The 12,533-nt window shown below is 38.4% G+C and overlaps 1 protein-coding gene across 1 annotated transcript; it reads right to left on the bottom strand.

Moving 5' to 3' along the window:
- Nucleotides 1–369: 369 nt before the first annotated feature.
- On the bottom strand, nucleotides 370–2,562 carry LOC133814975 (uncharacterized). The gene is made up of 2 exons (XM_062247876.1): nucleotides 1,977–2,562; nucleotides 370–1,541 (listed from the first exon to the last, which is right to left on the bottom strand). The coding sequence occupies exons 1-2, from the start codon at nucleotides 2,560–2,562 to the stop codon at nucleotides 370–372; spliced, it is 1,758 nt and encodes a 585-aa protein (XP_062103860.1).
- Between the last annotated feature and the right edge of the window lie 9,971 nt (nucleotides 2,563–12,533).

The following is a 12,533-nucleotide window of genomic DNA, read 5'->3' as shown; positions in this document are numbered from 1 at the left end:
ACGAAATTCCAGCAAATGGCCATATCATTGAATTATTTTTTGGGTTTTACACCCTTATAAAACCACATTTCTTATGTAATTTATTCATTATCATTAAAGTAGTAGAAATCATTTTGTTCAATCAAATTGTCTTGTTTACATGTTTTTTTTTTTTGATCAAGAAGAAAGAAACTTCATTGAACAAACTGTCCAGTACAACCAAAGGGCCAATCACCCAACAGACAAACAACCTGTACAATCAACTAACAATTAGCACATGTATACACCTTAGTTACATTGAAGTTTTCTAATGAAAAGCTGGTGTTGAATAGAGATCTTCGTATTATTAACAGTGTATAATCTATACTTGACTATATTTATAACTTCCTTTTATATACTACTAGTTGTCAAAGAATAACCATAAAAAACACATCTATTCTTGTTCCGCCAAATGCTATAGATCATAGCTGCCAACACCAAGTTCAATATAGAATCAGTGATACCAATCTGCCTAGAGTTAAGCCAAAACACGCAGCCATTGAAATTACTAGGCCAGGCTTTAAACCCAATCCAAGCAAAGATGAGGTTAAGTGTCATCTTGGACGGGCAACACTCAAAAAAGAGATGAGTGTGACTTTCATTTTGATCTTCACAAACTGGACATAAGAGGTTGTTCAACTGAAAGTTGATTCTAGATAAATTGTCTCTAGTGAGAAGGTGAGCATTGATCACCTGCCAAAGGAGAAACCGGTGCTTAGGGAGAGTCAACTTACACCAAACCGCATGCTTATAACCCACTAGCTGCTGCTTTAAGGTACTGTTATATAATTTCGAAGGCTTAAACTTCCCTGAAATCCCAGCAGCAAGTAACTCTATCTTATTGAATTTGCTCCTTAAATGGCACAATTTCCTCCAATACCAGCTACTATCTGGTTTCAGAACATAACTCCAAAAATTAACTCCCTTCAGATAGATTTCCTTGATCCATTTGACCCAAAGAAGGTCCTGTTTTTCTGAAACAGCCCAAATGTACTTAGCTAATAAGGCTATATTCCAGTTTGCCCCATCCCTAAACCCGAGACCTCCATAAGCTTTAGGGAGACACACCTGATGCCACGAAGCCATATGAAGCTTACTTCTGTTCCCTGAAGCTCCCCACAGGAAAACTCGGCATAACTTCTCTACCTCCTTAACAATACTCTGAGGAAAAATAAAGACACTCATCCAGTAATTCCTAAGACCAAAAAGAACTGAGTGTATAAGAAGCACTCGGCCTGCATATGACAGATGCCTACTGGTCCAAGACAATAGTTTCAACCTGATTTTATGAATAATAATCTCACAGTCCTCATGTCTCCACTTAGTTGGTCTCATAGGTACCCCAAGATACCTAAGAGGAAAGGATCCCTCAGGCAGCTGAATATCTTGAGCAATAATCCTTCTCTCCGTTGCATTGACTCCTCCAAAGTAAATATGAGACTTGTTAGTATTGATAGATAAACCAGTAGCCGCACTAAACTTTACTAGGACCTCTTTAAAAATGCTCACTGCCGAAAGGGTTCCTTTACAAAAAAGAATCAAGTCATCAGCAAAGAACAAATTGAGTAGCTTAAGGCTCTTACACATAGGGTGATATCTGAAAGTAGAAGCCTGAGCAGCAAGTTAAAGGCTTCTAGTCAGATACTCCATAATAAGCACAAATAGAAGGGAAAACATTGGATCACCTTGTCGCAGCCCCTTTTTACCCTTAAAACTACCTTAAACTCTACCATTCATAAGTAAAGAGTAAGAAGTATTTCTCACACAGACCATTATCCAACCAATAAATTTCATAGGGAAACAAAAGGCCCTCAAAAGATCTTTAAGAAACTGCCAATCAACCGTGTCATATGCTTTACTAAGATCTATTTTAATGGCACATCTAGGAGAAGTTAAAGCCTTCCCATAGTTCTTGATTAGGTCCTAGAATATCATGATGTTATGAGAAATTGACCGACCTTTAACAAAAGCACCCTGGTTCGGCTGAATGAGGACAGGAAGGACTAAAGCCATGCGAGAACATAACAACTTAGCCATACATTTGTACAAAGTGGAGCAGCAAGCAATAGGTCTGTAGTCAGTAGCCCGAGCTGTATTAGAGACTTTAGGAACCAAGGAAAGAGTGGTCTCATGAAGTTCAGAAGGAAATTGTCCTGTGGAAAAACTCTGAACTATCGCTGAACAGACTTCTTTCCCAATATCCTGCCATAGCTCTTTGAAAAAACCAGAGCCGAATCCATCTGGTCCTGGAGACTTAGTGATGTGAATTCCAAAAAATGCAGCCCTGATTTCCTTACTAGAAAAGGGTTTTAAGAGAAGCAGTTGCTGATCTATGGAGAGCTTGGAATCCATCTCAATACACTGCAAATCTATTCTGCCAGTAGCCGAACTTGGACTGCCTAAGTAGCTTTTAAAATGGTCAACAAAGTGAGCCACTACCTCTTGAAAATCATCAATCAAATTTCCTTGCTCAGTAATATAAGTAGCAATACTGTTATTTGCTCTTAGTTTTTTCAAACAGGCATGGAAATAAGAAGTGTTCATATCCCCCTTTCTAATCCAAGTAAGTTTACTACGCTGAGCAAGGAAGCTATGGTACATATGCTCCTATATAGTGAACTCAGCAGCAGTCACCTTAACTACCTCTTGCAAGCTGTGATCTTGGGGATAAAATTGAGCTTGAAGTTGAGCTTCCTGATAAGCCTCCTTAGTCGAATAGTAGTTCAGACCTATATCTCCAATAACATCTCTATTGAATTTCTTTAGCCTATGCTTCAGCCTCATAGTCTTTAAGTATATTGCTCTCAACCCAGTAGCCTTAATAGGGGCCCTCCAACTACTCATAACTACTTATTTGAAATCCGGATGGGCAGTCCAAAAATTATAAAATCTAAACAGCTTGTTTACATGTTTTATTACATGATTAATTATTATTAATACAAAAATTTATAGAATCTCGAACATACATATAGTTACAATTATAGTGACTAGATCACAGTGGATTATAATTGTAAGTATATGTTCAAAAGTATTTTTTCCTAAGATTAAATCAATACACTGGGTTTTTACTGATTTAGTAATCTACAATACGACCTACTTACACATCTGGTGTGATATGATATCTAGGACACTGATCAAGTAGATAAGATCAGATGTATTTTTGGTACATTAGACTGGATATATATTGATTATTGATAAGATAAGTAAGTATCGTTATTATCTAATCTAATCATATAACAATGTTGAACATAGGCTAGTTCAATCTTAATTCTGAGTGATTAACATTATGCTAATTGTATTATTCAAGTCTTTCGATTTGTTCGTTGCCAGCTTACCCTACAAACTATGTAACTCACTACTTCCTTAGAGTCGTTACTAAGTGAGTTAAAAATGTGTCATTAGCTCGCTAATCGAGGTTTTAAGTTAACCGTGTGACTAAATTGAAATAAAACTCATTTAATGGCATTAATTATAAAAATTTGGACATTCATTGAAATCATATAAAGTTATACAGTTGGCATCCCAAAGTACTGTTCGGAAAATATATTACAACTCAAAAATATAATTACGGTCGACCTAAGCGACAAACCAGTTCATTACAGTACTTTCCCCAAAATAACCCTGGTCGTGGCAGCCAAGTAGGTCGAACATGTAACTGTCGCTCCACGCTCCACGTACTCATGGTTGGTCAATCTTCCCTTTGCTCTTATCTGCACCATAGAGCACCCGTCCTAGGTGCTTTACAAGCCCTGGGTTAGCGGTCTTCACTGAGTGGGTGGATTCAGCACCCTAGGAGGGTCTCGCCCTAGCGGCCTACACTCAGCGTGCTTAACGCCGATCTCGGCCCCTTGCCATACCCGGCTTCTTGTTGTTCCTGGCCTTCGCCGTTCTCGGCTTTCGCCCTTAGTCGTTCACTCACAAACATGCATAACATAGCATAATAATCACAAATATCCACACATGTATTAAGCATAAACAATAGGGTCGCGCCCTGAAACACAAACAATAGGGTTGTGCCCTGCTCTACGAGTACAACCGTTTTCTTACTTGTGTCCTGAGTTGATAAGACAATGCGATCCCGAGCACAGTCCCCTAATTCGAGCCTCGTTGAAAACCTAGTCACAACACATTTAAAATGACCATCCATCAAGTCTTAAACCAATAAATAACTTCGGAATATTAATCTAGCATCTCAATAGACTACAAACTTCTCATTGTCTAACGGTAGACTCAATACTTAAGCGGTGATCAGTCGCCACTTCAACTCCTTGAAACTGTTCTCACACCTGTCTGTCCACACATATTTAGTCTTCTTAGGTGTCAGTTCAGTCAATGGTGTGGCTACTCTGGAGAATCCCTTAATAATCGCTAATAGTACCCTGCCAATCCCAAGAAGCTCCTAGCCTCTATTACATTGCTTGGCCTGGGCTAATCTCTCACCGACTCAATCTTATTTGGGTCCACCAGAACCCCCTCCTTACCGACAATATGGCCCAAAAATGTTACTTGGGGTAGCCAAAACTCACACTTGCTGAACTTGGCATATAACATGTGCTCCCTCAACTGCTGTAGTACCAAGAAAAGATGTTGCTCGTGCTCTGCCTCTGACTGAGAGTACACCAGTACGTCATCAATAAATACGATCACAAACTTATCTAAATAATCCCTGAAGACCCTATTCATCAAGTCCATAAAGGCTGCTGAGGCATTAGTTAATCCAAAGGACATGACAAGGAATTCATAGTGTCCATATCTCGTGCGGAATGCAGTCTTTGGTATGTCCTCCTCTTTAATCCTTAACTGGTGGTAGCCTGACCGAAGGTCAATCTTGGAGAACATTGTCTTCCCCTGTAGCTAATGAAACAAGTCGTCGATCCTAGGCAGTGGGTACATATTCTTGATGGTCAACTTGTTCAACTCTCTGTAATTGATACACATCCTTTAAGGATCCATCCTTATTCTTGACGAACAACACTGGAGCACCCAATGTCTAAAATCTTGGTTTGATGAATCTCAAATCCAGTAACTCCTACAACTAAATCTTCAGTTCCTTCAACTCTGCCAGAGCCATTCTATAAGGTGTCCTAGATACTGGCTCTGCCCTTGGCGCGAACTCTATGACGAACTCGATCTCTTGGTGTGGTGGCAACCCTGGCAAGTCTGCGGGGAACAAATCAGGAAACTCGCATACTAATCTGGTCTCATCTAGTCCAACCGAAACAACACTAGAAGTATCCACAATGTTTGCTAGGAATCCAATGCAACCCTCTTGCATTAGGTCTCTAGCCTTCAGTGCCAAAATCATAGGTACTCCCGGTCCACTCACTGTCCCCACGAATACAAAGGGTACCTCCCCTTCCGGTTCAAAGGTCACCATCCTGCGCTTGTAGTCAATCGTTGCCCCGTACTTTGATAACCAATCCATCCCTAGGATCATATCAAAGTCATCCATCACTAACTCAATCAGGTCCACAGACAACTCTATACTGTCTATCTCTACTGGGAATGCTCTAACCCATCTCCTAGAGACTACTAGTTCTCCAGTCAGCAATAATGTCTTGAATCCCCTAGCATACAAATCACTAGGTCTACACAACTGATCTATCACTCTAGCAGATACAAATGAATGAGTAGCCCTTGAGTCAATCAATGCAGTAAAAGAAGAACCAGCACTAGAAATTTGACCTGTCATGACCAAGGGGCTAGCCTCAGCAACAGTATGGGTCAAGGTAAATACTCTGGCAGGAGTGAGGCTGTCGCTCTATTTTGGTTCTTCTTTCATGGCTTGTGGGCAGTCCTTCCTCAGTTGACTAATGCTCCCACATGTAAAGCAGGCCCTAATCGTGCAATCTCTTTGATGTCGTCGTCTGCACTGAGGACGCACTAGGAAAATCCTCCAGTTGTCTCCCCCGCTCTGACGACCACTAAAAGCACCCTGTGCCCTCCTATCTGAGCCAGGAAGAACAAAATAATTTGGGGCCTTTCTCTTTTGTTCATTGAGGCCACTACCCCGGCTAGATCTAGTAAAAGGAGGCACCATCCTCAGTTGTAAGGGCCTTCTCCACCACCTGTGCATAAGTGGTAGTTCTTGGATCCAGAGTTATCTTGACGTCATGGATGATCATCACGTTCAATCCTTGCACAAATCGATCCCTCCGTGCCATGTTAATAGGCACCAAATCCAACGCGAACTTTGCTAACCAGTTAAACTTCAGGGCATACTCAGTAACCGTCATCTAGTTCTGAGTCAGGTTAGTAAACTCATCAACCTTTGCAGCTCGGACTACAACACTGTAATACTTCTCATTAAAGATGTTTATGAATTCTTCCCAAGTCATGACTACCACATTCCTTCTCTGAGACACAACATCCCACTAGATGCGGGCATCCTCTCTCAACATGTAGCTGGCGTAGGCTACTCTCTCATTCCCTTCCATCCTCATGAAATCTAGGATGGAAGAAATCATGTCCATCCACTACTCTGCCTGCAGTGGGTCTGGGCCACCTTCGAAGGTGGGAGGATGCTGCTTCCTGGACCTCTCATATAAAGGTTCCAACCTATTTTCCATAGTAGTTTGGGCTTGCACTAGTGCTACAGCCTGTGGAACCTATAGCCTAATGCCCCAAGGAGGGGACTGTTGCCTTAACTGTCGAAGCTCTTCCTCTGTCTAATGAAGTCTAGCTTCCTTCTCGGCAAATAACTGTTGCCAATTCACTGGGGCAGGTGGAAGGTCTTGACCCTGGTTGTCATCCTCGGTCATATTGCTGCGGATTCTAATTGATTGCCGAGGCATTGCTGCAATATGTCTGCAATCAATGACGCCGCACATCAGACATGATAACAATATCCAAAACAACCTCCCAATCTCATCAATCAACCACAAACAGCAAGTGCACATATCATATAACAATCAAGGTGGCCATGCCCTAACATCATGCATATCACAACACATTCATCATGCTTTATCTATAAATTCAGGCAAACAAGGCACTTAAACAAGCAATTATGCATATATTTCATTAACTACCAACCAACCCTGAGTCGAGATTGTCACTGGCAGCAAGCGTACATGTTCGGTCGATCTCTAGGAACCATAAACCATGGCACGCTCTGATACCAAGTTGTAACACCCTAGTTCCTTAGATTCGTTACTATGTGAGTTAAAAATGTGCCATTAGCTCGCTAATCCAGGTTTTAGGTTAAACATGTGGCTAAATTGAAATAAAACCCGTTTAATGACGTTAATTATAAAAATTTGGACATTCATTGAAATCATAAAAACTTATATAGTTAATCCCAAAATATTGTTATGAAAATATATAACAACTAAAAATATAACTACGGTCGACCTAAGCGACAAAGCAGTTCATTACAATACTTTCCCTAAAATAACCTTGGTCATGGCAGCCAGGTAGGCTGAACATGTACTCGTTGTTCCACGCTCTCCGTACTTGTGGTTGGTCAATCTTCCCTTTGCCCTTACCTACACCATTAAGCACCCATGAGTCAAAGCCCAACAAGAAAACTCAACATATAACATAACATTCCACAGTATACAACAAAACAGCCAATGGGCTAAACACATAGGGCCTACGCTGTCCCAGGCACTTAACCAGGCCCTAGGTTCACAGTCTTCACCGAGCATGTGGATTCAGCACCCTAGGAAGGTCTCACCCTAGCGGCCTGTACTCAGCGTGTTTAACGTCGATCCTGGCCCCTTGTCATACCCAACTTCTTGTCGTTCTTGGCCTTCGCCGTTCACTCAAAAACATGCACAACATAACACAATAATCACATATATCCACACATGTATTAAGCATAAACAATAGGGTCGCGCCCTGAAACACAATCAATAGGGTTTTGCCTTGCTCTACGGGTACATTCGTTTTCTTACCTGTGTCCCAAGCTGATAAGCCAATGTGATCCCGAGCACATTCCCCTAATCCAAGCCTCGTTGAAAACCTAGTCACAACGCATTTAAAATGACCATACATCAAGTCTTAAACCAATAAATAACTTCGGAATATTAATCTAGCCTCTGGGACCTTAGATTCTACAAAACCAGGTAGTATAATCCTTCCCGAGCCTTAACATTCGAGTTCTTGAGCTTAAAACCTCAATTTCCCCTTTCTACTAAACTAGCATGCTTTCTAGGGTCGTGCCCACTACTAGTCAGAGGGCAAAGCCCTCTCTACTGGCGGACATGGGCCGTGGTGCGCTATACGTTGCGCCACATTGCCTGGGTAGATTTATGAGGCCCCCAGGCCTCCACGTTCAAGTGGGCAGCGATGCCTAATGAATAGGGCATGACTCGAGCCTCTAAGCCAAAAATTTCACATGCATTTCACAAGCCAACCTCCCTTAAACCCACCAATTCCGAGCCTAGGAATCATATCCAAACAACATAACTGATACAAACATCGAAAAAAACTCAATGAAATCTCATCATAACCTAAGCTTAACACCTAAATTCAACATAACTTGCACCTAGGCCCTCCTACCAAAAATTACAGCAAATTACTTAGAAAATTCAGTACATGATTCTTAGCTCTGTGTCAGTTTTGGCCTGAGCAAATCCCTAAACACCTTAAGCCTCCAATCCTTCAGTTCCTTAGTCTAAATCCTAAAAAAAAAATCCTTCAAGACTTCAAGCTCCAAAAGAGGGAGAGAGAACCGAGGGATAGAAAGTGAGTAAGAGCTGAGATTGTTTTCTGTTTCCTTTCCTTTGTCTTTTCCTTCATTCCAGTGTTTTCTCAAAGTCACTCGGCTGCCGAAATGACCAAGTTTCCCTATGTCTATCCTCATTCCTTTAATGCCACCAAGGGCAATTTCGTCAATTGTCACATCCCGCTAAATCCTCGAGTGGTCCCATTAATCCCGACATGCCCAAATAATTGCTAAATTACTACCTGTTACCCAGTAATTGCTGAACATATACTGTATTCCCAAAATACCCCTAGGCTCTTCCCGAGCTGGGTATTCAACCCCATTGTGACTATTTAGCTAAACTGCTCCCTAGGACCGTCTCACATCATGCATCACAAATTTATCACCACACCCTTGTGGTCTCAATCACAATACACACATATCACAATTATGCCCTAAATGGGCTAAAATTACAAATATGTTCCTAATAACTAAATGGGGCCCACATGCATATTTAACTCACCTAAACATGCATTTCTAATCATATAATCATTAAATTCACATATTAGCATAATAAAATCAATTATTGCCCTACTGGCACGCTAATCAATGCCCTAAGCCCTATTAGCAAATTTGGGGCACTACAGCCTAGCTTGTACTTACATATTGGAGATTGAGCAGTATAATTGAGTGGGAGTATTTATCATAGACATGAAATCTATAGCTTCTGATTAAGAAGTGAAATGATGGTTTCATTATATCTTGGTTCAAGTGTTAAATGATAGAGTACTCATTTCTGTAATTAAGTTGACAGAAACATCATTTACAAATAACTTAGTGGGAGTTAAGGATAAAATACCAATGAGGGGTTAAACGGTAATTTGCACCTGTCTCATTAGTAGATCATCTATAGAGGATTGAATGACAGTTATGGTTAAAACAATGCATAATGTATTTACATTTGGTGTAAAGCGTTCTATGAATTCTAGAGTGCAATTTTGAGTCTATAGTGGAGTTACGAGGAATTAATAAGGTAGTGAGATTATTTGTTATAAATAAATTCATGGTAAGTTGTTGGAGCTTGAGTTAATGGCTCCATGGTCCCCATGTCATCTCTTATCAAAATGAACCTAGTAGTCTTGAATAATTAATTTAATTATTAATTATAAAAATATCATATTGACTTGGTCAATGGAGATAAATAATGTTAAATTATTTGTTGATATTTTATGAGAAAAGCAATAAAAGGAACTTTGAGGATTTATTGCAAAGTCTAAAAAAGAGAGTATTATAGCCAATTGAGACAATTTTATTAATATTGATAAATTGATATTAATATTAATAAAATAAATTAAACAAAGGTAAAAATTATAATTGGTTAATTGTGACAAGTATTTAATTAATTATAATTATTTAAATAAATAAATGTTTGATTTTAGACAATTTTGTAAACAAAATTCAAAATTCAAACTTGGCATATACTCCATACAGTATTCGGCCATGTGTAGAATAATACACAAAATATTGTGTTTTATTTCTTTTAATTTATTTAGTAAATAATCAAATTAAAATGGGAAACTAAAACCTATTTTATGACATAGCTGATTGTCTATATATACTAGTGTTATAGAATGCATTAGGTTAATGAATTTGACAAGGTAAAAATTCGCTCATAATATTCTATACATAGCTGCCCACTCTCTCTTAGTTTTCTCTCTAGGAATTTTCTTCTCATGTGTTGAGACTTGCCCACACAAACAATAGGTTGTTTAAGAGAAAGGCTTGGAAGACTGTGGTATTGTTTCAAAGCAGTTTGGATTCCTTGCAATACCTAGCATTTAACAAGGACAAAAGGTTAGGGAATCCAAATGGTTATAGATTAAACCCTTATAGACTCATCCTTACGGTGACTATGAGAACTAAGTCTATAATAATTGAAACTTTAGGTCTAGCTCATAAAGTTTGCATAATAATTGGATTTTGTGACTTTGATCAAATATGAAGGTTATCAATAATAGTTTTAGACTATTATTAATTGAGATGTATTCTATATTTAACTAAGTGAATTTGTGATTCTCGCCTACCGGGACACATGTATTCATGGCTAGTTAAAAGACCTTAGAAATATTAGATATGCTTTTAAAGTATTTTACATATCCATGCATATATTATATGCTTGAGCTATTTCTGAATTTTTATGTGATTAAATAATTGTTAAACAACACATTGATTTCTACTTATTGATAATTGTAGCTCTATGTCAAATCTCATTATCTCCCTTCTCTCCAAGGAACTTCTCATTGGAGAGAATTTCCCCAAATGGAAGTCAAACATCAACATTGTGTTGATCGGTGACAACTCCAAGTTTATTATGATTGAAGTTTGCCCTTACGTCCCTAGTGATTTGTCTTCAAAATAATCATGGGAGAAGTACGAGTGTTGGCTCGCTGCCAAAAACAAAGCCAAGGCGTACATGCTAGCTAGCATGTCGGACACGCTAAGGACAAAAATGGAAGATGTCAAAACTACCTACGACATAATGGAGCAGATTCAGGAGATGTTCGAACACAAAGCTGGACAAGCTCGTTTTGAGAAAATGAAAAAGTATGCTAATGCCAGGATGGCGCCTGGAATGCATGTTCGTGATCACTTCATCAAGATGACGAACTAATTTTAGGAGGTAGAATTGCACAGAGCCACCATAGACTAGGAGACTCAAGTGGAGCTTATTCTTAATATTCTTGCTCCAAGTTTTCTTCCATTCACCACCAACTACTTCCAAAACACACTAAAGTACAGAATGACTCAACTCATGAATGAGATTTAAATGTTTGAAGGTATCAATGGTAGACAGAGTAAGGGATATGACAAGAAGCCTTATGCTGCTACTGAGGTCGCTCTTGGAGAAGCTAACTTAGCTTCATCCTTGAAGAGCAACAAGAGGAATCACTACAAGAAAAATGGGCTACTACTTCAGTTTTTAAGGTGAAACTACTTTGGTTTTTGCATAAATTTGCAACCGAAGTAGTTCAGGGCGAAGTAAAAAGTGGTGAAAAATCGAAGTCGAAAATGAACTTTCCACTTCGGTTTTTATGTATAAAACGAAGTAGAAAGTAGAAAATATGCTTTCTACTTCAATTTATACATATAAACCAAAGTGGAAGGTCTTCATATTGAGGTGGCGCCTCCATATTGAAGTGTTTCCTCTTCGGTTTTTATGTATAAACCGAAGTAAAAAGCCTACTTTCTACTTTGGTTTATACATAAAAACCGAAGTGGAATGTCTATTTTTTTAAAAAAAAATCCACCAAATTTTGATAAAATTGAAATTAAATTTGAATTATATATATAATTTCTTTTTTTTGTTTACAAATTTCTCTTTTCAATTGCTTTCAATTTTATTTATTTATTTTCATTTAATTTATAACAAAAATAAAAATCACAAAATTTATACACTTAGAATTAAAATTATTTTAAAATTAAATATTTATACATTCACATATTTGTTAAGTAGAATAACATAATCATTTATATATACATTCACATAATTGTAATTAAGTAAAATAGCCTAAACATTCATATATACATTCACATAAAAATAAAGCTATGTATAAACAAAATAGCCTTACTAATAAATTTAAGTCATCAATCGGCTTAACAATTCTTGTTGGATTGGCAAGATGTCCTCCCGACCATTGGCGATAATTTGGCTACTAGTAACTTTGTCATTTAGTTCATTCTGCGAAACAAACCAATGATAGATTAAATTAGTAACTTATAACAACACTAAAAAAAAATTCCTACTTTACTTTCAAACACTTCCAACTATTTCTTCAATTTTTTTGTCCAAATTATCTTCGACAATTGT

Source organism: Humulus lupulus, chromosome 2, assembly GCF_963169125.1.
Source record: "Humulus lupulus chromosome 2, drHumLupu1.1, whole genome shotgun sequence".
In the NCBI taxonomy this organism is placed as follows: Eukaryota; Viridiplantae; Streptophyta; class Magnoliopsida; order Rosales; family Cannabaceae; genus Humulus; species Humulus lupulus.
The sequence above is the reverse complement of the archived record's forward strand: the minus strand, read 5'-3'. Positions and strand labels throughout refer to the sequence as shown.